Source organism: Ixodes scapularis, unplaced genomic scaffold (assembly GCF_016920785.2).
Source record: "Ixodes scapularis isolate PalLabHiFi unplaced genomic scaffold, ASM1692078v2 PGA_scaffold5__190_contigs__length_132052651, whole genome shotgun sequence".
Lineage (NCBI taxonomy): Eukaryota > Metazoa > Arthropoda > Arachnida > Ixodida > Ixodidae > Ixodes > Ixodes scapularis.
In genome coordinates this window covers 93,511,902-93,538,360 of record NW_024609880.1, presented here as the reverse complement: position 1 = coordinate 93,538,360, position 26,459 = coordinate 93,511,902, and the positions used below count along the sequence as shown (strand labels likewise).

The 26,459-nt window shown below is 45.9% G+C and overlaps 2 protein-coding genes across 9 annotated transcripts in view; one reads left to right on the top strand and one right to left on the bottom strand.

Annotated features, from left to right (window-relative positions):
* LOC8033606 (tyrosine-protein phosphatase non-receptor type 4) overlaps positions 1-13,650 on the bottom strand; it is a 245,357-nt gene extending 231,707 nt beyond the window's left edge. For 3 of the 7 annotated variants that reach the window (XM_042293877.1, XM_042293878.1, XM_042293880.1), the window contains exon 1: positions 13,487-13,619. The gene's annotated coding sequence lies outside the window, so the exon portion shown is untranslated. Of the gene's footprint in view, positions 1-5,098; positions 5,516-13,486 lie in introns of those variants that run through there. The other 4 variants (XM_042293879.1, XM_040499949.2, XM_040207612.3 and 1 more) reach the window with 4 other exon arrangements.
* A 395-nt stretch (positions 13,651-14,045) lies between these two features.
* The window catches only part of LOC8033608 (probable ubiquitin carboxyl-terminal hydrolase MINDY-4), a 27,568-nt gene continuing 15,154 nt past the window's right edge, over positions 14,046-26,459 (top strand). The window contains exons 1-12 of one of the 2 annotated variants that reach the window (XM_029977563.4): positions 14,046-14,248; positions 14,403-14,522; positions 16,856-17,293; positions 18,886-19,185; positions 22,386-22,667; positions 23,963-24,079; positions 25,023-25,111; positions 25,284-25,382; positions 25,469-25,532; positions 25,616-25,681; positions 25,792-25,862; positions 25,928-25,991. In XM_029977563.4, the coding sequence (XP_029833423.2) occupies positions 14,150-14,248; positions 14,403-14,522; positions 16,856-17,293; positions 18,886-19,185; positions 22,386-22,667; positions 23,963-24,079; positions 25,023-25,111; positions 25,284-25,382; positions 25,469-25,532; positions 25,616-25,681; positions 25,792-25,862; positions 25,928-25,991 (1,809 nt within the window). In that variant the 5' untranslated portion in view covers positions 14,046-14,149. Of the gene's footprint in view, positions 14,249-14,402; positions 14,523-16,855; positions 17,294-18,885; positions 19,186-22,385; positions 22,668-23,962; positions 24,080-25,022; positions 25,112-25,280; positions 25,383-25,468; positions 25,533-25,615; positions 25,682-25,791; positions 25,863-25,927; positions 25,992-26,459 lie in introns of both variants that reach the window. The other variant, XM_029977562.4, reaches the window with a different exon arrangement.

Genomic DNA, 26,459 nt, shown 5'->3' with positions numbered 1-26,459 from the left:
TACATGGAGTCGCCTCCAGCAGCGTACTAGCCGTATTGCTGTGCGGGTATTTGAAGAATACAGTAATCTAGCTTATTTCTGCGCCACGCACAAACTGGACATTTTTATGGTCTTATCAAACAAACACGCTCGCCGCGTCCCAAGCAGCACATAAACGTGAAGAAAACGTCGAAAGAACGTCGAAGACGTCTGTAACGTGACGTCGTAAAACGTCGAAGGTCCGGACGTTACCTTCCTTCGACGTCGATGAAACCTTTAAATGTCCGCGAGAAAAGGTGCACAGGAGGTCGAGGGGACGTTCCAAATGACGTTTGTTGCACGTCACATGCACGTCTCAGTGGGCCGTTGCGTCCTCCCTCGACGTTTATGATACGTGTGTTTACGACATCTGGACTACCAACGACGTTCACAGAACGTCGAGAAACCTTTCCAAATTACGTTCCCTAGCCGTCGTGGGAAAACGTTGTGTCCCCCCCCCCCAAAAAAAAAAGTATTTTTTTTAGTATTATTGCGAAGGCAAGCTGCTATCATGCAAGTACGAAGGAAGTAACTAAAACACAGGTTTGGTACGAACTGTTTATTTGAGCATGTTCAGACACGAGATGCAATACGGAGCGCCTCCAAAAGACGTACCTGGATGTGCCAGCCTCAAAGGTATAAAAAAAAAAAAATTCACGTAAATAAATGAGCAGGAGACGATGTCACGCGGCGCGGAATGTTCCACCTCTTACCTCGTTCTGCTTCTGATTGATGCTCTGATACGCGTGCTTTAGCCGTCCCATTGCGCGTAGTTGGTACTCTCGCTGCGTGCACTGGAACGGTTTCAGAAGGGGGATCCCGTCCGCTGGGCCTTCTTGATTGGGATCGTCGGCGGCGTCTGAAGGGTCTTGATCGGAGACTGGACTTGACGCGCCGTTATGTGCACTGCCACTTTTTTTCTGGGGGGCGTCATTCATATCCTCACAGGCACCTTGATCCGAGCAGTAGTACGATTCAACGTGTGTAGCGTTATGGCCTTGAAAAAGATCCTCGAGCCGTGACTGAATACGACGGCGTTTATGGCGATCACCGACTTCTTCATGGGGGCGTCTTGAACGACTCATCCAACCGCAGCACTTATACTGTATGCAGACTCGAAAAAAAAAAAAAATCACGGCGACATAGCAGCCTGCCTCAGAGACCCGTAGACGTGACGGCCGGTGCTAGTGACTGGCTTTTGGAAAAAGCTGGACCGGGTCCCAGAGCTGTTCTCTCTGGGCCGATTCGAAGAACAGAACATTCAGTGAAATATTTTGGGAACGACTGAGAAAATACGTGCACCCGGAACTTAGGCTTGTCAATTGTTCGTCGTCGCTATCTTCCCCCATTTTTCTCTCTCGCCCTCTTCTTGCCGAGTTTCCCGACGCATCGCATGAGGCTCTATGGAGTTGCCACTGGCATCTCCTCTGCCTGCCTTTCCCCCTCTCTCTCGCGCCGTGCCGGCTGTTTTCTTTTTTTGTTTTTTTTTCTTTTTTTGTGTTTTTTTTTTCGGCACGTAAGTGCGGACTGGGCTTGAACGCTTTTTGGACCGTCATCTGGGCCATTCAGTGGTTGGCATCATGAATGTCAATTTCCACAAACCGTTGACAGTATCTACCGGATTTCGTCATTGCCGGGCATTTTTTTGAGTCAACTCCAAAAATGCGCAAGTGTGCGGTGAAGTTCTGCTCTGATATAGTGTGTGCTCGCATGCGATTTTCGTTTGGTATACGTCACCAGTGGCAACGAAAGCCAGATCTGTACTGACTGTCACGTGACAAGACTTTGCGTCCCGATCTACCGAAGGCGCTAAGGCGCTGGAAGTTGGTGTTATCGATGAACTGTGATGTTGATGCGAATTTTTTGGTTGTGCGCAGGTGAGCATGGGTTACACAATACGAAGAGAAATTGACGAACCTTAAAACAATCTCGTGTGGTCGCGGAGCAGTATGGATGCTCCTAGAAAAGGATGCAGGCCTGAAATCACCTGGAGAGGGGATAGTGTAGCGGCGCCCCTGAGGCGCGTGCCAGGGCCCAGGACCCATGGAAGACGACAACGCGCGTGCAAAATTCAAGAATAGCACAATTCGATCCGTTCTAGACGCCATGGGCTTCGCAAATTAAAACCGTAACAATCTTTTAAAGGAGCTACGCAACAATTTTTGTACTCTGCGCAAATACCGCTTAAAACGTATCCCTAACGTTAATGACCTATGAAACACGCGTTCGTTTTTCACCCCACGCAATAGAAGTCCCAGAAAAAAATTAAAGAAAAACGAGCAGCGTTCACCCCCTCAACTCGCAGCCAGAACAAGCGGCCACGTGATCTGGAGCCGATTATATGCCGCCAGTGTTGATCATAGCCACGCGCTGGGGTTGGCAAAGCGCAGGACACGCGCTGAGTTCCAGACATTGTTATGGCTCGGCTGTTGTCGTCGTTGCAGCGATTGGACACGGGTCACAACCCGAATGCTTCTCGAGCTAGCAATTGTCACGAGCCCAAGTCGAGTGCCCACGCAATGCTCGGGTCCAATCTATGAACCGCATTCAAATATCGTCACTTGGGTGTACTGCGATCCCCGAGTTACGTCATCAAATTTTGCAAAGGAGAGATTGAATGAAAATGATCGCTTTTGTCCTTGAAATTACACCGCAACAAAGGAGTTTCTTGGCCAATGGCGTTGCGTGTGAGTATCCTTGAGTCCCAGGTGTGCCAGTAAGCTCGTGTAGAGAGAAAAACATTCCAATTGAATATCGTTGCACAGCTCCTTTAAACAAACCAAAATTATAACAAGCACATCTAAAAGGAATGATATTCCCAACATGCTTTCATATTATTTTTTTCTTCCGTGTACATTGAGTGTTGTAAGTGCCCTCTTTAGCGTCATCGATGTGCAATTAATAGCATTTTAAAATACGCAAATTAATGTATCAATAATTAAACTTCTCAACCTCTCAAAAATTCAGTTTTGTTTGCGGCTCTTGAGCACTATCAGCTTGACCACAGTGATTCTGCGGCTGGAGATTGACCTGGAAAATCTAAAAACGTCGAGCAAAACGAGAGTGGTCGACGTTGCCAGCATGTCTTGTATAACGTTTACGACATTTAGGTGTGAACGCGACGTCGCTGAAACGTCATTGACGGGCAATAATGTAACGTCACGCTGGACTTCATTTTAACTTTGAAGACACGTGAGTGTTCGACGTTGCTAAAACATCTTGTCTTGACGTCGTGGCGACGATGACGACGTTAAAGTTGAAACATGACGTCGCCAGCACGTCACTGACTGGACGATAATGGGACGTCATTTATGAACTTCAGTTCAACGTCAAAGAAACGTGAGCGTTGGACGTTGTGTGAACGTCGTGCATCGACGTCGTGGGAACGTTGACGACGTTTGAGTTGAAATACAACGTCGTCACAACGTCACTGATTGGACTCTAATGGAACGTTATATAAGGACGTCACCTCAACATAGAAAAAACGTGATCGAAGTCATGCGGGACGTCACGGACGTCCGGGACTTTTTCTCGACGTTTCCACGACGTTCTGTGCTGCCTGGGGTATGTCCAAAAGACAAATGCAAAAAATTTTGCCAAAAATATTTGTGGATTTAAGTTTTGCTGTTTGTTGCGAGCCACATGGTCGAAAGACCGACGTTTTAAACAAGCATCGACATATCAAGGGGCTTCCTCGATGTTTGTATAGAATGTAAACAAACAGTTTGTGCCACCAGCGCTCCGCTTTGTAAAATCAGTGCTTTTTTGAGGCATTTTGCATTTTATTGCAATTGTCTGCGTTTGATAATGTCAGCTTTACGGTGCTTATGCCGGCAACACAATGTAGCTGTCAGGTGCCAACTTTTACGTTTAGGAATTAGAGGAATGGAATGGAACGATTCAGCCATTCCAGGAGTGGGAATGGGCCATTCCCATTCCTAGGAGTTGAAAGGAATGGAATTATAGCAAATTCTAATTCCCCGGAATGGAATGGGAATGGAATGGGGGTGCCCATTCCGCAACACTGCTATTGACTAGGTCCGCCGCACATCCTGCTCACTGGCAGGAAAAGCATGAGAAGTGAATGAGAAGGCGATGCGAACGGGACCCGATAACGCTATCGCGTTTCACCCTTAAAGGCGAAGCTTAAGCGCCCTCCAAGTTTTTGAGTCAACAAATACCACCCAGAGGTTCGGAGTTTGAATCCAAAGGTCTGGAAAGGTGCAATGGGCATTTGCTCGCACAAAAAGTTCCATCAACGTTGCACGAAACTTTCTAAGGTGATGTATTTATTGTTCGGAGTTTCAAAGTTTGAGGACTTACTGAAAACAAAAGCAAACCATAACCGAACACAGTCGGTAGAAAAGCTACAACTCCACGCCACTATAGGGACTTCGGAAATAAAGGTTGCTGCCAATGTTTCATACTACCGCACTTCCGCTCGCGTTTGTGCATCGTACACAGATGCTCGTTTACTTGCGATTTTTTTGTTTACGAGTAACTGGGTTGAAGCCACAACCACAAAGAATAAACTAAACGTCGTTTCTTTTTTTTTAATAAATAAACTCCGATTTATAGCGCCGCAACTTGCCACGAATAAGCGCCGAAAAGCGCAACATTTACCATGCATGCTGAACGAGCATTCCCACATCATCCCCACCTCTCAGAGCACAGTACAGAAACACCTCAAGACCTATACGAAACGTTACCTGTATAAGGAATACCGAATGCGCCTTGTGACGTGACTGCTTGCTGCGAGCAGTCACGCCACAATTTGCGCAGTCACAATCTATCTTCCTTTCGAGGAGGCGAAGCACCGGGCACCTCGAGAGTCGAGGCCCCGTGGCTAGCGACGCTGAACGTGAGACCAAATATTGGGCGCTCCTATCAGCCAGTGACATCCTTCCCACCTTTCGTCCGCAACAGAAGCCCGCACCGATAACCCGCGACTGGCAGGCTCTGTTGACACACGGCACACGTCGAAGCGAGGGGCGCAAGAGAAACACGTCGGTGCCAACAGCTTGCCTTCCTTCGAAGCGATGGGCACAAGAGAAGCTCCAGCGAGCGTGCATGCACTCACCGAAAGTCAGTTAGCTCCTCCGAAGAACCCCTGTAGCCGCATCGCTCGTCCCAGGGGAATGAAGCGCGCAACACCTGACCGCGGTCATGGTTACTGGCCTTTCTTTGGCAGAAAACAGTCGCTCACAAACAGACGCCGCACGACGACCTCCACAAACTGTCGGTAACACGAGGATTATCCGGCAACACGCGACACCCAAGTAGCATCGCTGATCCGATTTCTCCAAAAGACAATTACGCAAAAACGAAAAAGAAAAGACAGCACGTCGACGCAACGACTCGGAATGGCAAAGACCTCCAAGTACCGCCAGTAACGCCGAGGCGAACAGCAAACCCACAAAGCGTAGCAGACACCAGTGCGCGACGCCGGCGTCGTCTGCTCTCGTCGACTCTCCCTCCGCCGGGCCGTTGCTCGGATGGCCCGGTCGCGATCGTCCGCTCTCCGCGCAGGCGCAGTGACGTAACTTCCGCACCTATCGTGCATATGCGATATGGCGGCTCCCTTTGACCAACGCTGCCTTTGACAACCGTTCGGTCGGTGGGTCGTTTTCTTTTTTTCTTTTTTCCTTTGGCGGAGGAGAAAGAGGTAACCTGGCGGCCCCCCACCTGTTGCTTCCTTATCTCTTTTTAATAAAATAAAAATAATGTGGCAAAAAAAAAAAAAAAAGTGTGTGTGTGTGTGTGTGTGCGGGGGGGGGGGGGGGGGGTCAGCGATATTGCGGTCTTTATTTCGGCATCGGTGCCGAGGGACCGTAAGGCACCGCCAAGAAAAGCACGACCTAAACCCACGCAAATCTAGCACAAGGGCGTTTTTTTTTTTTTTCTTTTCTTTTTAACAAAATTTACTTGGATATAGGTAAAAATATAGGAAGGAGAAGAGCTTTAGAAATCAATGCTCGTGGCGCAAGTCTCGGAGAAAAGGCAGCGCGGCACGAACAAATGGAGGATCCCGCACTGCGAGTGTCTTCTGCAAAGCCGCCGTTCGATCAAGTAGAGTCACGCGCGCGGCGTCAGGGTTCAAGTAGAAGCAGGGCAGCGTGTTGGTCTGGCACTCCTGGAGGTTACGAACGCGGACAGACACAACCTACACAACGCGAAGCCAAAGAACGTGAAATATAACTCAATTGCATAATTTGTTCTCAGATAACATTACATGAGAGTGTTATTCAGGTTCTCAGTGCGGCACATTGTGTGCACCTGTTTGTAGCTTCGCCTCTTGATGTTTCCTCATCTCCCCCCCCCCCCCCCCCCCCCCAAAAAAAAAAATAATAATAATAAAACAGATATAACACCACAAGCTTTGACTTCCCTACCACCACTGTTCCTGAAGCTGAAACTTACCCACACATGTTATAAATCGGTAAAATAAAAAAGATCTTGTTTTCAAACTATATTAAAAAAAAAAGAAGGTTAGCAGAACTTTGACTGAAGTCATTGTTTAACCGACAGAAACTACAGAAATGCAAGAGATTTTCGTATTTCACACGGAACATTTCTGGACTGGAATCGCTTCCTCGCAGCAGCTATCGTCTACTCAGCTGAGATGAGGTAGCGTCGATCTCTAAAATCATGTTGGCTCTGCTAATTTAGTGATTTGCCATAATCTCGTTTTGTATTACTTGCCTGATGGCTCCTAACAGGTTGTTGTTTTTTATTCGAAACTTTTTAAAGGCGCCTTTACTGCAACGTGAATACCGTCTTCGCTATTTGCTTCTTGGGCTCGGCGGACATTCGAGGAGCGCACAGCCGCAGTCTGGTGAAATAAATGTCGCGCGATTTGAACGAGAAGAGACCTCGTGCTCTATGCTTTTTGTAAACTCAGTGTTGCCAGTAGCATTTTTAGATTTGATTTGTTTATATGACTACTTTGGGCCCTGACCTGATGTGATAACATTAATTAAAATGACACCGCCCCGCCAACGTGCTCGAATTTTTAATAGAACAAGAGAGCAAGTACACTGCCGTTCCCGTTGCTCAGTTCACTCAGGTATTAACCGAGCTCAACATGTCTCTAAAGAACAATCAGTCAATTTGACAGTTCTAGATTTCCTGACCATTTCTTTACGACCCCCATACTTGTCTTTTTGAGTTGGTAGCTTTATCTTCGGCAGGTGCTCCTGGTGATAGAGAGTTCACGCAGTCGAGATGCATCCTTCAAAAAAGAGCTCGCGCTTGCAGCCTAGTAGCGGAATTGTCGTACATTACAAAAAGCTGGAAAGATAAACATAAAGCGCAACAAAGGGCAAAGGAACACAGATCAGTAAAAACTATGTGAATACGTTAAAAGTGCTGAGGGACGTTTCGAGCGAAAATGAATCGGCAAGATGAAATCACGATGACGCATGCCATTTCTAGCGCTCGAGAGTCGAGACATGGGAACCGGGACCCGTAGCCGGTTGCCTGCAGGCCGCATCTCAGCGAGTCGCGGGCCGCGTGTTTGAGACCCCTGGTCTAATCGGTTAAGGCGCTGCCCCCGGATAGGCGGAGGTTGCGGGTTCGATCCCCGCTCATGGCCCAATTTTTCGCCAGCTCTTTCTCTTTCCCCGACTTTAATGCAATAAATTCAATAACCGCCCTCTCCGTTTACAATATTACTACGGCTGCACATGCCAATCTTCACTCATTACCACTATATATACGGTCCTTCTTACCTTTATTACTATCCTTCGTTACCACTATATATATATATATATATATATACAGTCCTCATGTCCTTCCTCTTCAACCAAGTTTCCCGGCTTTTACCACAGTCTCGGGTTTTCTACATCATGATATATAAGGTGCAGCCTGTCCCTATGGGGAGGACTGGTTCCCTAGATACCTTGGAAGACGGGCCCTTCCCGACATTTGCAAGTTGAGATGACGTGCCACGTCGCTTCCGGAATTCGGAGCTAGCATGGGCTTTAAATCAGCAACGGCTGTCGCCTACCCAGTTAAGAGAATTCGAAACTTAGAAACTAACAGTACACACAGAGCTGGTCAAAAATTGAGACCGCCGCAACCAGTGGCCGGAATGGCCTAATTGGTTAAGGCGTTAAGAAAAAGTGAACAGCATCCTAGAATCAGGAAACCGCCAGCTTTTAGAACGCACCCTCGGCTCGGGTAGCTCGAAATTCGGGGGGTAGTTTTGTGCCTTCGTCTTTTGGTGCTCTTCAAATTAGAGTAGTATATTACAGGTGGTTTTCGAGCGTCTCGTAAACACGTGGTAACGTTCACGAATCCCGGAGAAAAGCTCACCGGAGAAAAGCTCACCGGAGAAAAGCTCACCGGAGATAAGCTCACCGGAGAAAAGCTCACCGCAAAACCGGCGGATGCGGAGAAAAGCTCACCGTTTTTTTTCTTTTTCTTTTTTTTTTTATATGGAAGCTGTTGGATCATGCGTAACATGTATCAATTTATTATCATTAAAGTTCGTCACCTTTGTCAAAAAGAAAATGTCATTTTTTGTATTATTTGCCAAGCTTATTAAGTATATTGCTCCCAAATTAATAATGGCGGGCGAGTGTTTTCTGCGGCTTACTCTCGAGGCAACTAAAGCTTAACAGAAAATTTTATGAACTTGAATAAGTTCGAAAACTTATGTCTCCCTAAAACCTAAAAATCAAAACTGTAAACACCGAAAATCCTAAAGTGCATGCGCAACAACGCGGTGCCTGAAATTCTCTTTGAAGCTTGTATTAACCTTTGAAAACAGGATAAAACAGTCAGTAGGATACCGAGGCTTCTTTCTTCCACGGACATGCACGTTTTCTAGCCGTTCGTGCTGGTGTTTCCGCAGGTTGCCATCGTGTGATAGTGCCCTTCTAAGGTGAGTCACTCATGACTTTTAGAGCTGCACACTGGCGCCGTTGTTACTCGTGATCTATATGAGAACTAGTCTTCTGTAAAGTAGCGAATAGGGTGAGTTTGAGTTTGTAAACGTTATGCATTATGAAAACCGCTCAAACGACGACGATGGAGTGAAGACAACAAACACGACAGGAGGAAGCTATTCTCGCAATTAAAGTTTTCTTAGTGAAATTAACAGAAAGTAAACAGCGTAGCCGACACTTATTGCATCAACAAATACTTACTTAACTATTAGGCACTACAGAATATTTGGAGCTGAAATGGTTCACACACCGCTATTCATATTAGCTCACAAAGAACAAACCTCTTTATTTGACAGAGCTACCGACGGCGCACCCTCAGTTGTGAATAAATTGTTGTCTTTTTTACCGCGGTGTACGATGTCCTGATATCATTTTTGCGGTTTCATTAATATGCAGAATGGGTGATTACTAATATCTGAGGAATTAGTAAATATGCCCAATGACCTTCAAGAATATTACGAGAAAGAGGACAGTTTTTTTTTTTGTTTTTTTTTTTAATTAAGTGGCGAATGCGAATTATTTTAAATTGCCACGTTTGACGCAGAATCCGCTAAGTTAAAAAAAAAAATAATAAAATCGGTGAGCTTTTCTCCGCATCTGCCGGTTTCGCGGTGAGCTTTTCTCCGGTGAGCTTATCTCCGGTGAGCTTTTCTCCGGTGAGCTTTTCTCCGGTGAGCTTTTCTCCGCCGCCCAACGTTCACAGTGGCGGCAACGACCACACAGACGTCTGTGACAACACCGTTAATGGTGCCCATAGAAAGGCAATTACATCACTTGTGGCCATGAGGACAAGGTAAAACAACCAAGCATAAAGACAAAAAGAAAGAAAGAAAAAAAAAAAAGCAGAAAGCGAAGGGCAGTTATGAGGGCATACGTCCAAACGCAGGTGCTTATGTTTCAAGAGTCCCCCCTCAAACTAAGTTATCGTCCCTCTCGTTGCTACCACCATTAAATTGCGCAGCCAGTAGACTAACAATTGCGTCGTGGTGCGTTAATTTAGACAGCGGGGTGGATAGTCAGCCCCAATGGCCATCCGCGGGTCTCTCCCCCGTAGACGAGAAATGTAGCCAGTACAGTACGACTGCAACTATGTTTCACTTTCAGGCCCAGCGAAGGCCGACGGGATACGACCCGACGGAGGTAGAGGGGCATTAGACGGAGGCAGTCAGCAGCGTCAAAAAAAGTGCACCGTCACGGCTCTCATCGCCTTCGTGCATTTTCGATCACTGACGAAGCCAATAGCGCACTTACCGCAGTCATGCAGCAGTGATACACGACCGCACGCCGGTACGATGCCCATCCAAATCGAAGCGGGCCGCAGGGGTGGGGATTGAATGGGGAGCCATTAGCCAACAAACGTTCCCCGTTGGCGCAATATATATATATATATATTCCCCTTTTGTTCACAGTTTTGGTCAGAAGCCTTCCTAAAATGGCGGCCGCCAAAGTTTGAACCTGGACGCCACGAGTTGACAGGCCGAATCGTGAACCTCGGAATAGGAGAGGAATCGGATTCGTATGCATGGGGGGGGATCCAGTGTCGTGCACCAACGACCCCTGTCATGAGCGAATGGATCGCTTCGGTCACAGTCTTCTTTATCCGCAGGCGAGGGATCCTGCAGGTTCGATCCCCACCCCTGCACGTTTCGATCTGGAAGATCGTCGTTCCGCGGCGTGCGGTCGTGTATCACTACTGCGTGGTGTTAAAGATCCCGGGCTAGTGGTGATACTGCTGCACACGCTAAATTGCTCATCGTCAGCCGAGACGCCAGACGCCTACTGAGGTTAAGAAACTTTCCGCTGTCTAACACATACACCCACACGACACAACGCAAAACAAGCAGGGGACAGCGTAGTGTACAGTCGACTTCCTTGTTCAAAAAAATTCGAAAATTCGAGAGAAGAAAAAAGGTGCTGCTAGTAACGTGCTACTCTGTTTTTGTTTCCTTTTTTTATGCATGACAGAGGCAAGGAGTGAAGCTCAGTGGTGTGCAAAATCACTCGGTCGGACAGAGACAAAACTTTAAAACCAAATGAAGGGCATGTTAATCACTTTTTTAATTAAAACAGCGCAAAAGCCGCCTACGTCAGTACTCATTTCGTTCTTCTCGCAGTGTTTGGAAAGAATGGTAGGTAAGGAAACTTTTGCAGCTATGAAAGCATCTCCGGACAAATATAGTTTATCCACAGTTTTAAGAATAACTTTCTACGTAGCTTTATTGTCAACGAAGAGGGGAGAAGGTGATTATTGGATTTATTACATTAAAGTTCAAATGCAATCCGCGCTTCTGGCCCAATTTTTCGCCAGCTCTCTTTCCCCTTCCCTAACTTTAATGCAATAAATACATTCTCCCCTCTTCGTTCACAATTATACTACGGCTGCACTTGTCAATCTTCACTCATCATATATATATATATATATATATATATAACAGATGGTGTGCTTTTAGGGATCGCCACTTCGTATCTCGACATCCATGTATCGGCCTCTGTGTTCTGCCGCCTGTTGAGTAATTCGCTTTTTACTCGGTAATTTTATTTTTGTGTTTTGTATCATTTTTATGTCAGTATGTCTTAAGTGTGATCTGGTATATCTTTGTTTCTTACTTGTAGTCTTCTTCCAGAGGTGCACCAACCCAAAGACAATAGTAATTGCTTTGGGTGCACTTAAAAAAAAAAAAAAGATTATTAGCGTAAGTTACTTGTAATACAAACCAATATTAACGTAATACTACTAACAATATTATTAAATATAGCGAGACCAATATAAGGCGGTTTCACGAAACGCCGTGAAACATCGCCAAGCGAGGCGTCCATATCGCTCGAGATAATTAAGTGGCTAATTATTTCTGGATGATTGACGGTTTGATTAATTAAACACCCAATTATCTCCGAAGCTATGCATCCCCACCCCTTAGCAAAACCGGTAAAGCAATTTTATATATATATTTTTTCTTCTTTTTTTTTTTTTTGTTATGCGCGTTGCATAGTTTTTTCTAGGCCGGAAGAGCGCGTCACCCGACTGCCACGGCGAGAGCTTCCGACATTTGGGCCCGTGTCGATGCATAGAGAGCAGAGAGGCCTTGACACCGAGGGGAGGATTCTTTTTTTTTATTTTCTTCGCGACGAGGACGACTTAGCGCGCCGGATCAAATCAACGTCACCCCAAATGACACACCACGCAATTTTCTCCGCGGAGGCCGTGAAAAACAAACAACCAACAGCGCAATTAAAAAAAAGAAAAAAAAAGAAGATGGAATGCGTACAAACGCATTTTATTTAAACTATTTACCAGCTGGGTTCTTTTTTTTTTTTTTTTTCCTAAGGTAAATTGTATTTTTATTATCACACCGGGGTGACACGCTCCTAAAAGTAGATGCCAAGAGTCACCGTACTGGCGCGCGTTCGTTTACTTTTAAAGAGTCGACGAGTCGTTAGCTAAATTTCCATCACAAAAGTGCTTAAAAGAATTAAGTCAATCCGTACGAGTACGACGTTTGGAGATCACAGTTAGGTCAAGTCACCTGATGGGAGTTACCGTAGAATGATTCACTGTTGAGGATTGAGGGTGATAAAATGTCATCTACTGTTCTCAGAACGCTGCAAACAGTAGACACGCAAATGAACTCCGGTACATGTGGACGCCCACGTACACATATACCGATCTCACTCCAATAACGTTCGCGCCAATTTTATTCACTCGTATTTTATTCACCTTTTCTTTGACAAACGTTCAATTAGCCTGTTGTGTAACCAGCCATGCGGAGCGAGATTCCCAAAACGAGAAAACCAAAACATAATCGTAAGGAGCGAAAACGTTTGTATGCAAAACAGGTGCTCCCTCGTTGGCTGAACGAGAGGTCAGGTGCCTGGCGTTCCGGTAAAGGAGAAGAGCTCAGGATTTTCCCAAAGCCTCACGCAATTTTCGCTTACCCCCGCCACACCACCGCACACGTGGAACAATAACGCTTTTGGCAAGACCTTCTCCACGATAATTTGTGGTATAAAACCGCTACTCGACCGAACGAACGCGTTCATGGCTACCGCGTTACTAGGCACGGCGGCGTCTCACTCCGTGCAGCATTTGGCAATTAAACGACTCGCCTTCTAAACCCAAGAGAAGTGCGATGATTACGCTAAGATCACGAAATGCGTGGATAGTTCTTAAAAGGCGCAAGTGTTTCGGAGTAGCGGTCTTTACCTATATGCATCAATGCGCAAGAGCGTGGGAAATTTGCCGCGTCCGCTAAGCTCTTCGACCGGCGTGGACTCGATGCGCGCTCGGGGTCAATTGAGAAAGAGGCCCCTTTGAAACGAGAACATAAAGACAGTTCTAACGGCGTGTCATACGCGCTACGGTCATTGTTGAAACGGCGTTGCGAGGGCTTTATATCGATCTCTCAGGCGTCGCGCAAACTTCCGACAGACCGAAACGTTCTTGGCGTTCCTTTTTTTTTTTTTTTTTCGTTTTCTTGTGTGGGGGCTTTCGTCGGGTAGTATCGTGAGAGAAAACTGACCTTTCAGACTGAAAGTGTGGCGTAATCCTTTCACATGACACTGCTGGCGACGGGGACGAGTTCACGATGAAACGATGCTCCAAGAAGCAGCACGCACTCGCGGGTACAGGACGCAACACAAAACTTTGCCCCAAATGGCGGCTGTCACGTGACCGGAAGCGGGCTAAGAGTGTGACTCGCCGTGGGGGGCACAAACCTACCGCTTATTTAAAATAAAATATATATTCATGGCTTTTAACTACTTTTAGGTTTTCTGAGGGATTATTATGCTAAAATTTTGTAATCAACGCATTATTCACTGATTTGTTTTCTATTGGTGGATAAATAAATATAACAAACTTATTTGAATCAGGCGGAGACTTGCGCTACCTAGCCAATTTCACTGGTCGCCAACTAGTGAAAGTGTCCCAAAAGTGGGAAAAGCTAAAACAAAACAAGAACTAAATCTTTTACCTGTGTCGGCAATCTGAAGTTTTGCCGACGCCCCTGTCTCAAAAGGGGTTAGGTACCGCCAACTAACTAACTAACTCCCTTCGTTGTTCGTGCGGTTTGTGCCGCCAGAGGCCGCGAGTACGTGTGTAAACAAAATATGGCAGCGCAAGTTTGAAGTTGTCGCGACCGTTCGAACCGCTTCTTCGCGGCACTATTCAACAATTTCGAGACATGTTCGATGATCGCGCCGAGCACGAGGCTTCCAGCACGTCAGCAAAATGCGTGGAAGACATCTCCTGCTGCATTGTGCGAGAATACCTGTCCAGAAAGGTAGCGCCGTCCTGCTGTTTGTTTACGTCGCCTAGCTACGGGATGGTTGCCGTTCCAACACACGGTGCCTGTAGTTCAGGGCGATAGATTGTGCGACGTATCGTAGCTGGGGTCGTCGCCTTTGTGTTTTACTTGCTCTGTCCAACTTTCGCAGGGCCTCAGAAACACGCTGTCCAAAATGGACCAGGAATTGCCGAGGGGCGAAGGCTGCTTCTCTGCGAGAGATCAGCTAATCAGAGCGGCCTTCATGGAGCGTCTAGTCCGGGATAACAAGGTAGGAAGAAAATTTCTGCTAGGAGCCTTATTTTGATTCTTCAGCCTCTCTTGGCATGTTGCAGACTCTCAGAAAAAGAAGAAAGATCAAGTAATTCTAAAACTAGAATTAAAGTGCCCGAGTTCGAAGGGTATGAGATGCCTTTTCGTATTCTAAACGCGGTAGCATTTTTTTTTTTTTTATGTACAGGGTGCGGCCGTAAAAACTTTCACATTTGGCACGCCTAGCAAAAATCGAATTTCAAACATACATACCTGAAATTGGGCGCACGAACGTCGTTTATTCCAAAGTTTTTTGCCTATTTTTTTCAGACGTCAACTCTGGAGTAGCGAATTATTAGAAAGATGACAGAAATGGCAAACGTGCATTTCCTATGGCCTATACCCGCCCGTTCGCCGTCTGCTATCTGGTTCGCGACGCCGCTCCCAGGTGGCGCACTGAACGCAAAAACTAGGGAAACCCGCTCGAAAGGCTGGTGTCGGGCGAGATAATCGCGATAAAAAGTGATTTGAACCAAATATATGAACAATTGTTGAAATTACCTGTTTCAAGTCAAGTTCTGACAGATCGTCATGCAAGCAAGAAGACACCATGATGCGACGAGATCATTTATTTACAGCTGCTCGTCTTGTTGACAATTGCGGGTCGCTCTCGAAGACAGCAAGCACCGCTTCAATGAGCTCCTCATTTTTCAGTAGGCTCTTACGTTCACTGACTGGATTCTTCTTTTTACAGTCTTCTCCACTCACAAAACGATCCGCCCAACTCAAAACAGTCGGACGTGAAGGCGGGCGTTTATGAAATGCAGTGTGAAATTTTCGTTGTGCTGTGGCCACCGAGTTCCGCTCCACATACCACTTGACTGCCTGGGCACACTCACTTGCCGAGTATTGCGGCATCGCAGGGCGGCGCGGAAAATATTTTGATAATAACTGCAGAAGACAGTGCAACAAAAGCAATAAATAGGAACAATCAAGATGCCTCAGCAGCGGCACTCTTGATTCCAAAGTTGAGCTTTCACCGGGAACGGACCCGTCAACAGATAAGCAGACGACAAATGAAGACACACGTTCCTCTGCTTTAGAACATATTTTTATTAAACGAGGGCTTCCGTCAGTTTCTAAATTTCAAGTAAAAGGGCGTAATCGTTCTCATATTTCGGTAAAATCAATTTTATCGCGATTATCTCGCCCGACACCAGCCTTTTGTGCGGCGTTTCCCGCGTTTTTGCGTTCAGTACGCCATCTGGGAGCGGCGTCGCGAATTAGATAGCAGACGGCGAACGGGCGGGTATAGGCCATAGGAAATGCACGTCTGCCATTTTTGTTATCTTTCTAATAATTCGCTACTCCAGAGTTGACGCTTGAAAAAAATAGGCAAAAAACTTTGGAATAAATGACGTTCGTGTGCCCAATTTCAGGTATGTATGTTTGAAATTCAATTTTTTTGCTAGGCGTGCCAAATGTGAAAGTTTTTACGGCCGCACCCTGTAGTTCTCTGAAAACGTTTGGTCGTCACATCGAAACGTATGCGCGGAAGAATGAGGCACGCCTGCAGTCCTCCTCTTCTTATCGCGCGCATGCGTGGGATGGGGCGCTCACTGGATGTGCCGCAGTTGTCACTACCTGGCGAGAGGAAGGAGCAGACGAAAAGGAGATAGCTAAACCATAACCTCCTCTATACTCACAAAACCTGGCGGTTCGATGACGGAGCCATAGAGTGTCCGGTGGCAGATTTGGAGCGCGAGGATCTGGTAGCACAGAGCATTAAAGGGCCATTTCTCAGGGAACCTGAACGCCAGTGCACAGCTTTTGCAGTGGCGAGGACCCGAAACACACTTGTTCGCTGGAGAGAAGTGTGTTTCGGCGTCTCGCCGCAGCGGGGCGCCAGCCATGTGGCTCTCCCCTCATTTGTTGTCTGCCGCTCCACCTTTTCCATTTAGGCGGCCGCTTCTTGTGGCAATCTGCTAGGCTTTGTCATTATATAGGAGGCTATGGCTGAACAGAAGCAGCGACATGCCGAGTATGAATGTGCTCGACGGGCCAAAGAGACACCGAAGGAGAGAGAATGACGTTTGGCTAGGGACAGACAAGCAAGCCTTCGTAGAAGACAAACATTTTAGTTGCATTTTGACGTAATCCTTCGTAGCAAAGCACCGCAGAAACACAGCCCCAGTTTTGTTTGTGAACAAACACTAATTACTGAAAGTGCAGAAAAAAAACATTGTTTTATGTACGGCTTGTTCATTTTTCCTGCATCTATCCATCTATCTTCTATCGCCCGACTGCTTTTGCGGGAAAATGTATGCACCCTGTCTGCTCCTTTTCTTCCAGGCAAGGGACTCGCCCTTCCGTGCACTGCTCGAGATGCTCGTCTGCGAGAGGCTGCAGAAGAAAGGCGTTAAGCCCAAGCGGGCGCAGACCGCCACCCAAGAGCGGAACGGGGCCACCAGCCCCACACGTGCAGAGGTGAACAATAACACCGCATCGTCAAACTACCTGTCCCTGCCACCCAAACGGGATGTCTACCAGTCAGAGAGCAGCAGCTCCTTGGACTCCCTGGATGCCACGCTCCCGCCCAACAGGACCCCCGCCGACACCGACCGTCCGCAGTCTGCGAGGGGGAGGCGGCAGCCAGGGGGCTTTGTCATCCGCCGACCGTCCAGAAGCGACATCGAGTCTGTCCACAAGCTCATCTCCAAATCGCAGCAGTACCGCGAGCCGCACCGCAACGCCAGTGCAGCCATGCAGCGGATGGAGGAGGCCCTCAAGGTAAAGAGACCATTTTTCTCGCACCCCAGGGCAGTACGCTTGTTGGGACATAAGAGGTGTTCGACACTCAACATTTTTTTTTTTTTTTAACAAGTCACACTTTTTTTTGTTGATAAAATGACGATGGCGCAGGTGAGCTGGTTTAGATTCATCGTCTTCTTAAAACCTCCCGAGACAAGGCGGAGAATAAGAAGAATCCAAAGGCCTCCACTTTGGATTCTTCTCATTCTCCACCCAGTCTTAAGAGGTTTAAAAAATAGGCACACTTTTTTTATTATTTCGGGTGCGCCGCTTGGCGTTTTTCTTTTCCTCGCTGCGCATACTATCCTCTGTACACATCTAATACTCTTGGCTAGAATATTTCATTACTGTCACTAACAAGGTGAGAACGGTAAGGAGGATTTTCAGTCATCCTGCCTCCAATCGCGAGCCTCGTACCTTCGATAACACTTTGGCATCTCGCGAGCCTCGAATGTGCATGCGCAGCCGAAGCATAAAGGAAGGCAACGAGTGCATGCTGGAAGCAGGGTATTTAAAAGAGACACCTTGTCATTCTCATTCTGCAGTGACTATAGTACTCTTTTATTTTTGGAGGTGCACCCATAGTACTGTTTACATGTCACGCTTCAAGTGTAGTCCCTTACAACTGCGTCTTCTCCGTAGTGCACATCTTGTTCATCAATCAGAAAAGAAACATCCTCTCTACTGGTCTGTCTTTCCATATTACCGCATCTTTCGCCTATTCGGGGTCCTGGGGCACCGAAGCAGAACAAAACGTCGTACCAGACGCAGGCTGGTGGGGCAGCGGGGAACAGACGCAAAAGTGGGACGTGTCCCGCCTAAAGTCGCTAGATCCTGGGAGTGTAGTGTCATTGCCTTCTGTGCCTGCTAGCGGGATACAGACAAATGCTAACATAGAGACAGCCAAAACCTTGCAAAGGGATCGGTTGAGCAGTCTCCATTGCCATGGCAATCACCATTTTGGCCTCTTGAATAGATCGAAGCTTTGTGGGGGTCATTTTGAACCAGCCGCACCAAGATCCCGATGACGTGTCTTTGTACTAAATGCGTTCGTTAATATCAGTGTCTTTGACACTGTATATGCAATCAACTTATCTGTCTGGGTAATCTCCACTGATCTCCTAAAATGATATTGTCTTTCATGAGAATTTCATGACAGGAAAATTATTTTTCAATGTTGCCAAGCGCCGACGCTGCATGTAGTGGCGGTACGAAGCTGTGCATACCACCGAGATTCGAAACCAATGGACACAAGTTTGCGACTTAATTTGTGTGGTAAGAGATAATTACAAAATGACAATGGTGTGGGTAACATAATCAATTTCAATTTTAACCAAATCTTGGGTAAGAAGAAATGTCTTTATGAAGCAGTCTGTCTCTGTGATTTTGGATCAGTATCATGTATGGGCACCTTGCTGATAATAAATTAATTGAATTGAATGGAGGACTGGAGAAAACAAGAGTAACTGCTCATTCCATGGACACTAGCTGGTGACCGTAAGGGACCTTGATACTACTTTCCTATTCTTTAGTCCTGCCTAACTCGGGATGTCTGGTCACTTTATATCAAGGGTGACCGGTTCCACGATGGCGAGGGAGACAAGTTGGATGTGGACAAGATGCTTGGGAAGTATGCCAGCTCCGTCGTCATGCCGGGAGGGCCGCAGCTCCTGGCCAGGTCCTCTCTGCACAACAGCCTGTCGGCGAGGAACGGCGAACGTGGAAGGACTGCCCTCAGGCCTGACAGCGTCTCTGCTGGCAAACCTCCTCCGCTGCATGTGCCCCGAGTCGCGGCGTTTCCCAGTCTGAAGCAGGAGCCTTGGACGGGTTCGGAGGACGATCCGTTGGGAGAGAAGCTGCGCGGCAGTCAGGTACTCTTTGAAGCCTCGTTTCGGTTGTGAATACCCCATGTGTGTTCGATGGCCCAGTCTAACTGGGTCAACTAGTTTTGTTGGTTATAGCTAGGGTCCCGAATTTTCGGAGTTTAGTTCTCGTGAAATTCGGATGGCGGTTTTCGGAGTTTATTTCTTGCCGGAAATTCAAAGTTTTGTCGAAGTTTATTTACAATAGATTTCCCATTCTCCAACTTTCTGAGTTTAACTTTGCTGTGTTCCTTTTTTTCAAAATTAAATATAGAAACAAATTTATCTGGATGCAAGCCTGCCCTAGATTCGTAAGGACCGACCTGTATCGAATAATGTTCCTTCGGCTGGATTGGACATTTATGTCCTTGCCATTGGAATAATACTAACTGTACCACAACAGATCTTGCAGACAAGTGTTGCTTTAATAAATGTTAAGACTTCAAAGCACTGATATCCTTGACGTCGTTTCTAGAAACCTCATTTTCATCCCATTCCACCGCTCCAGCCATGCAGCTGCACAGGGAGGAGTGGCGAGATGGAACCTTTAGCTGCCACCCTCCCTCGAGTGGTCATAGCTTTCACAGTTATAAAAACACAACCCCGCCTTCCTCTAAAATGTCCAAACTAAGAACTAGAACAATGGCCTTTTATCGTGATACCAAATTGCAGTGATTGAATGTCCTGAGCAAAACTTGGTCAGACATACGCTGAACCCCCTTTTGTCAATACGAGATTTCAAAAGAAGCCAGAGAGCCCTCTTTTCAGGACCACTGAGCATGTGCTCTGACCAAACTTATTTTTAGAATATCAAATTACCATTTTTTTGTTTTTTGCAATTTTGAAATTTAGAGGTTTTTGTTTATAAATCCAAATTGACAAAAAAGTTACCGCCGAGTGTTTTTGCAATTTTATCTCGGAAACACGGAATCCTGGTTATAGCGTTACGGTCGTGTGACTGTTCATGGGGGGGGGTTTTGCAGGATAAAGACAGGTTGAGTCACCTATGAGTTGATGCAAGACATTTTAAACTAGCGTGATATTTTGAAAGATGCCCCACATCCGACGAGGGCCAGATAGGGTGTAAAAGGGGGGTAGGCTGGTTGTATGTATGACAACCCCCCCCCCCGAAGAACGGGAACATAGTTGCCTTGGCTTCTGGTACAATTGTGTTTACATCAGCCCTCCTATACAACATCATGAGTATCATGTCCCTTGAGACTTTGTTTATTCATTTGCCTTTAAAATCGCCAGAAGAACTGTTGCTATTGTTGTCAAAACTCGTATTGCCTACCCTGCTGCAGAAATCGCTTGAACACGGGTCACATAATTTCTAGGGGTGGTCTAGCTTTCAGTTTTTTCACAAAGAAAAAGTTGGACAGAAAACAGTGGTGGGCTATGTTTCATACTTGACAGTGCTAGAGACCTACCTCCCTTTGGTTTTTATTACAGGAACGACCAGCCCAGCAACTGGCGTTGCTTGCACCCCACTATAATTGAACTATAGTCAACTCCATATATTGCGATGCTAGTTGTGGTAGCTACGTTTCATTTTAACTCATTCTTTGGCCATCAGACTGTAGAACAATGAAGTTTCTGCTGCAGTTGCTCTCACTCTGATTCACATTTTATTCAAGTACTATTCTAGTTACGGTGAATCCGGGCGGGGCACTCTACAAGTAATGCGAAAGAGGAACAGTTGCAGTGATGTGATTGCTGCGCCAATTGCGCCGAACTGCACCAAGGGGCTAACCCTGCTACATCCTGCTACATCCTGCTACATTTTTCCAAGATATGGGTAATCTGTGCCAAGCCTGCACCAAAGGACCAATTTTGGTCGCCTGTCAAAACCGAAACCTGACTGAGTACTGTAATTGAGCATGCGAAAACTAGGTGGCGCAAGCGGCCGCCCAACACAAAGCACCCTGCATCAATCGTTCATCCGGTCTTGCATGGTTTTTCCCGCCGTCTCTCGTTTCGCACTCTCGCTTGTCTCGTGTCTTTAAAAAAAAAAAAATCGGCGATAGACGCGGGCGTGTGCGGACGCTCCGATGCTAGCGTGCTGGGTACCAGCCATGCCGTCATGCTGTGAAACGAAACCATGTTTTTGTGCGGCGCTTCTTAAACTGAAACGTAAAGACCGCCTCATGTTTATCAACATTCCTGTTCTTGTTTAATGCGCTACTACAAAAATACCTCTGGCTCAAAGACTGCTGTGTCGAAGAATTGATTGCCTAGGTTTCTCTTGGTAGGCTTTAGTTCAAGAGGGACCCTGGTACGGAAAAATCTGCCCCGAAAGAAAGTTGGTGAAGAGAAGTGAGCTAAAGCAAAGAAGGCGATGTCTGCACGCTGAACCCGCACATGTTTGTCTCGAGTTCAGTCGTTGCACAAAGCACTCCGAGAACTTTTTGACCCTGGCTCGCGATGTCTGGCATCAATGTGCTCAGGTTTTTTTTTTTTTTTTTCTGTGTGTTTAACCTGTACCTTCCACTTGAACCTGCCAGCCTGGCAAGCACGTGCTGCTGGACTGTTTTTTGTTGTATGCTGGACAGTTACATTGTGCATGCAATTTTGAGAACCAGTTGGCGACGGAGCGGAGTGCATGGTTTAGATCGAACAGCCATCTCCGCTCGAGCGACAATTTTGCGTTGTACTGCAATAGTTACGTGTTTCATCAGTTGGAGACAGCTTCCATTTATTATAGAACTAGTCAACCTAATGCTGTCGTATTTACTACTTAACTGGTCCTTTTCAAATAAATTTGAATATGTGCAGCTTGCTTCTTATTCACCTATAGCGGGTACATGTATATGCATTATTTAACTGAAGCATTGCAAAATGTGTCATGTCATTAGCATTTCAGTTACATGTTGAAAGATTGCCAGGTGGTCTAACGACTATAATTTGTTTATTGTGGCAAGCAAAGTGTCCTTCGTTTGTCCAGCACTTTAAACAAACATTTAAATTTTTCTAAGAATATTTGTTCCAGAAGCTACTTTTGCTGCTCCGAAACACTATTTTAGCTGCCCCAAAAGCCACTTTTTCTGCTTCAAAACACTTTTTTGGCTGCTCCATAGGCCACTTTTGCTGCTCCAAAACATTGTTTTGGCTGCTCCGAAAGCTGCTTTAAAATGGCTTAGGCCAATCACATCACTGCAATTGCAGATTTCTTTATGAGGCACTTGACTTTGGACGAAACACTGTTTCAGGTTAAAGGCTCGCCAACGTTGTCGAGGAAGACTTTTCTCTTGAGAAGTCAGAGTGCTCCTCGGTTAGATTCCAATCGGAGGATACTGAGAACTGCCGGACCCGAACCCTGCTCCGAAGAAGGCCCTGGTCACGGTGAAGTGGAGTCTGCAGCGCTGAGGTTCAAAGCAGGGACAGACGACATTGAGATCAGCGATGTCACCGATCAGGAGACCTGCATAGACCGTTTCGTTGTTTCCCACAAGCTGGTCAACTTCCGGCCAATCACCGTCGAGGAAGCGACTGTAAGTTCCAATTTGCCTTCTCTTTTTTGAAGATGAGGAGAAAATATTTTCATTGGTCTATGCACTGTGTACAGACAAGCCCACATTTGCCCGCTTAAGGTGGGTGCACCCTACGGGCGCAGAAACCAAATTTGCATAGAGTGAAGCTTTTGTGCGTGCGCTGCGCCAACAGCAGTGCCACTACAGCAGTGCGACGTCAGCGCTTTGCGTTGGTCTATAAACCCCAAGTTGAAACAGATTAATGTAAGGTTTATAGGTTGTGCTTAAAGGGGGTGGTACTAAAGTGGATTTTGAAATCGTCTTTTTATGGCTCCACCTTAAATATGTGCTTTGAGCATCCCAGAAAACCTATAATAACACTCATGCATGGCTTGTTTTTCCTATTAAAAGTGCAAGCAAACATGGCAACATGCCCTTTTTTCTGAGTTACATCTCAGAAAAGGGAATAACACGTTTTGTCGCATTTTTGATAGGCAAAAGGGCCACACATGTTGATAATTTAAGGTTTTCCAAGATGCTTATGGGGCACGTAAATCGAGCTTGCATCGTAAGAAGACAGTCTAAAAATCAGCTTAGTGCCCTTTTAAGGTTTATAGGTTGTGTCATTGTTATTGCTTGAATGAAGTCCATTAAACTAAATGTATTATATACCTAAAAGCTGCTAGTGCACATTTAAAGTACACAAACACGCCATTCTTGACTTTGTTTGCAAAAGCTACTTCACACTCCTTTGACCTAGTATGTGCATAAACACATGCAAGCCATAAATTATGCCAGTACATAAAATGGCTGGGTAACTTTTAGTGCAAATAACTACTATTGGATGACGATAATAATCCCTGGAGAAAGAGAACAAGGGGGACAAAGGACAAACACAAATCCCCAAACACAGCTAGGTGACTGTTGAGCGACCGAAAAAAATCTGCCTGGTCCTGGTATCGAACCAAGGACCTCTCAATTTCCAGTAAAACGATCTACCAACTGAGGTAACGAGGAGTTAGACGTCAGTAGAGCAAACGGGGTTTATCAGCTGTCACCTGCCTTACACCACCAAGGGTAAACAACCTCCATTTTTAAGGTTATGATGATAATACAATTATTGCAAAGGTGCAAGCGAGCTGAACAAGAATGCTGATAAAAATCCCTGGATTATTATCGTTATTCTTGTCCAGGTGGCTTGCACCTTTGCAATAATTGTATTATCATACTATTGGATGTATGTTTGTAGTCATCGTAATAAAAGAAGCTGTCATGTGTGCTGATATGTGCCATCTAAAATTGCATGCACCCCTCAGGAACTGAAGCAGCTCCTCTTCGGGTCACCAGATGGGAAATTTGGTGAAGAATGGGCCTCACAGGGTTTCACTTTCACAAAGTCAAATGCTGTTCCATATGGCCTTCTGCAGAAAAAGGCAAGCAAATGTTTTTGGTTACTCAGCTGTGCCTTCCATTTGCATTACAGCTAAGATAAAAAGGCAATAGCGTATCATGCGAATATTCGAGTAGTAGTTTCCAATAATGCGCTATTCGATATTCGCTTAGATTGGAACTGCAATATTCATAATTTTCAAAGTATTGATTGCAGCAGGTGAGCCCCATTGGGCATGTTTCTTACCGAGCACCGGTGCACTGCAGAGAAGCAACACCCACAAAGCTCGCTTCCGCGGGTATTGCTTCCACCAATGCATTGGTGCTCGGTAAGAAACACACTCAATGGGGCTAAAATGTAGAGATCAGCACTTTGAAAGGTACAAATATTGCAGCCGCATGCTTAGGAGGAAAGCACACTTTAAAGCTAGGATAGTGCACGCACGTATTTGGTGTATTTAAAAAAGGAACTTTGTGAATGTCAATATTTACATTGCAGCAAAATTTTCAAAATTCAGCTGACTATTATGCGCGAGTATATGTTAGGCACAGATACCCCTACAACCTGCACTCATGACCCTACATTTCTGACTTGAGGTGTAATTTCATGTCATATGCATCATTTACTTACCAACCCAGTGTATACATTGAACTTTCCGAGGCCACAGTCAATAAAGATAGTTAAATTAAAATTCATTTAGCATAGAAATCGACAAGTGAAAGCTTCGGAACAACCTTCTTGAATTCAGCTGGATTTTCGTTTAAGCTCGGTGCAGTAGCGAAAGCTTTATAGAAAATCTATTTGATACTAGATTAGAAAATGTTCGGCCAAAACAACTATTCGCATCAAACTCGAAATCTACTATTCGTGCGTGACTAAAAAGACAAATAAATGCCTAGAATTATCTTAAACTACTAATGACTGAGCTTGTTTGTAAGTAAAAGTCAGTGTAAAAAATTCTCACAGCTGATTCTGCTCGGTGACAGGGAGGACCGTGTGGAGTTCTGGCAGCGGTGCAAGCATACATGTTGAAAGAACTTCTGTGGCCGGGCACGAGCGAACACAAGGATAATAAGTAAGAGCTCCGCACATTGCATGGTAGCAACCTTCCTGGTTACTGCTCTTTATACTGCCGAATAAGCTTAAAACTGGTCATGAAACCGTTGTGCTCTCTCGTTCTAACTCTATAGCCCTCTAAGAAACTTGCTAGGGGATATCCATAGGAAAACACTTTTCTGTTACAGCAGCTTTGAGGTGGACGTCCCCAGAAGGAACGCTGCGCTTGCGAGGGCTCTGGCATATATTTTGTGGCAAGCTGGAGACTTCGAGAAGGCTGTGGTGGTCAAGTGAGGCATATTCTTTCATTTTCGAGCCAGTTTTCTGCAGGACAATGCGGTCCGAGAGATATGACATGCCCACACCATTCTTGCAGCCCGTCTGGTGTGAGGGTACTAAGTGTAGCGGGGCCACTGACGGCCGATGGAATCACCGAAACCGTACGTACGAGATCGAGCTTCCGGTCAAAACTGAAAAATTTTATAATCTCCGAATGCATTCGTTTTTTATTTTGCCTTTGCAGTTAACCGTGTCTACATTTACGTCGAAGACGGCTCTTCAAGATTTTTACAGTTCGTGCGTCTTCAAAGTAAGTCTGTGCTAACATGAGATTACTTGGGAGAATGGTGGCAAAGTATTGGTGTACAACTTGCCGTTTGTGTGTGATACGGTGACGACATGGAAATTTTTTGTCCACAGCTTCAGGAGGAGAATTGCTCGAGCTGCGTTTCTTTTCTGATATCTGTTGTGATCACCCACGGGTTTGAGAGGTAAGTGATTAATTTGTGGCTCGTTATGTTAGTGAGAGGACACTAACCCTTCATTGAATTTACAGGATAAGAGGTGAAATGGACGAACAAAACAGCTGTCTCATCGGAAAGCATAGTCACTGCAATCAGGTATATGCTCTAAACGTCTCCCTCGAATCTGCCTCATAGCAAACAGAAAACTGTCCAGCAATTAACCTTTCTTCGATCTATTCCCAAATCCATAAAAGTACACCGCTCTGCCGTTATTCGCTCTACTCATGCTCAAGGAGGGTACTGGGCAGGCATAGGCAAATCACCCCATTGCTAAAGGCGGTACTAGCGAATTAGGAAAGAAAATAAACGAAGGCAAAGAGCGGCTGTGGCCTAGGACGAGCCTGCTTTCGTATTGTATTTGTTTAATGTTGAAGTTCGGGCAAGTGGGTATTCGGACATAATAAAAACAAAAATGGCTCGAAAACGAGGACAAAGTAAAAGGAAACATACAGGACACAGCGCTGTGTTTGTCGGTTTCCTTTTACTTTGTCCTCGTCGCACACTTTTTTTGTTTTCACCTTATTGGACGTTTACTCAAGCAACTGACCCTGGAAGTGCTAAAGG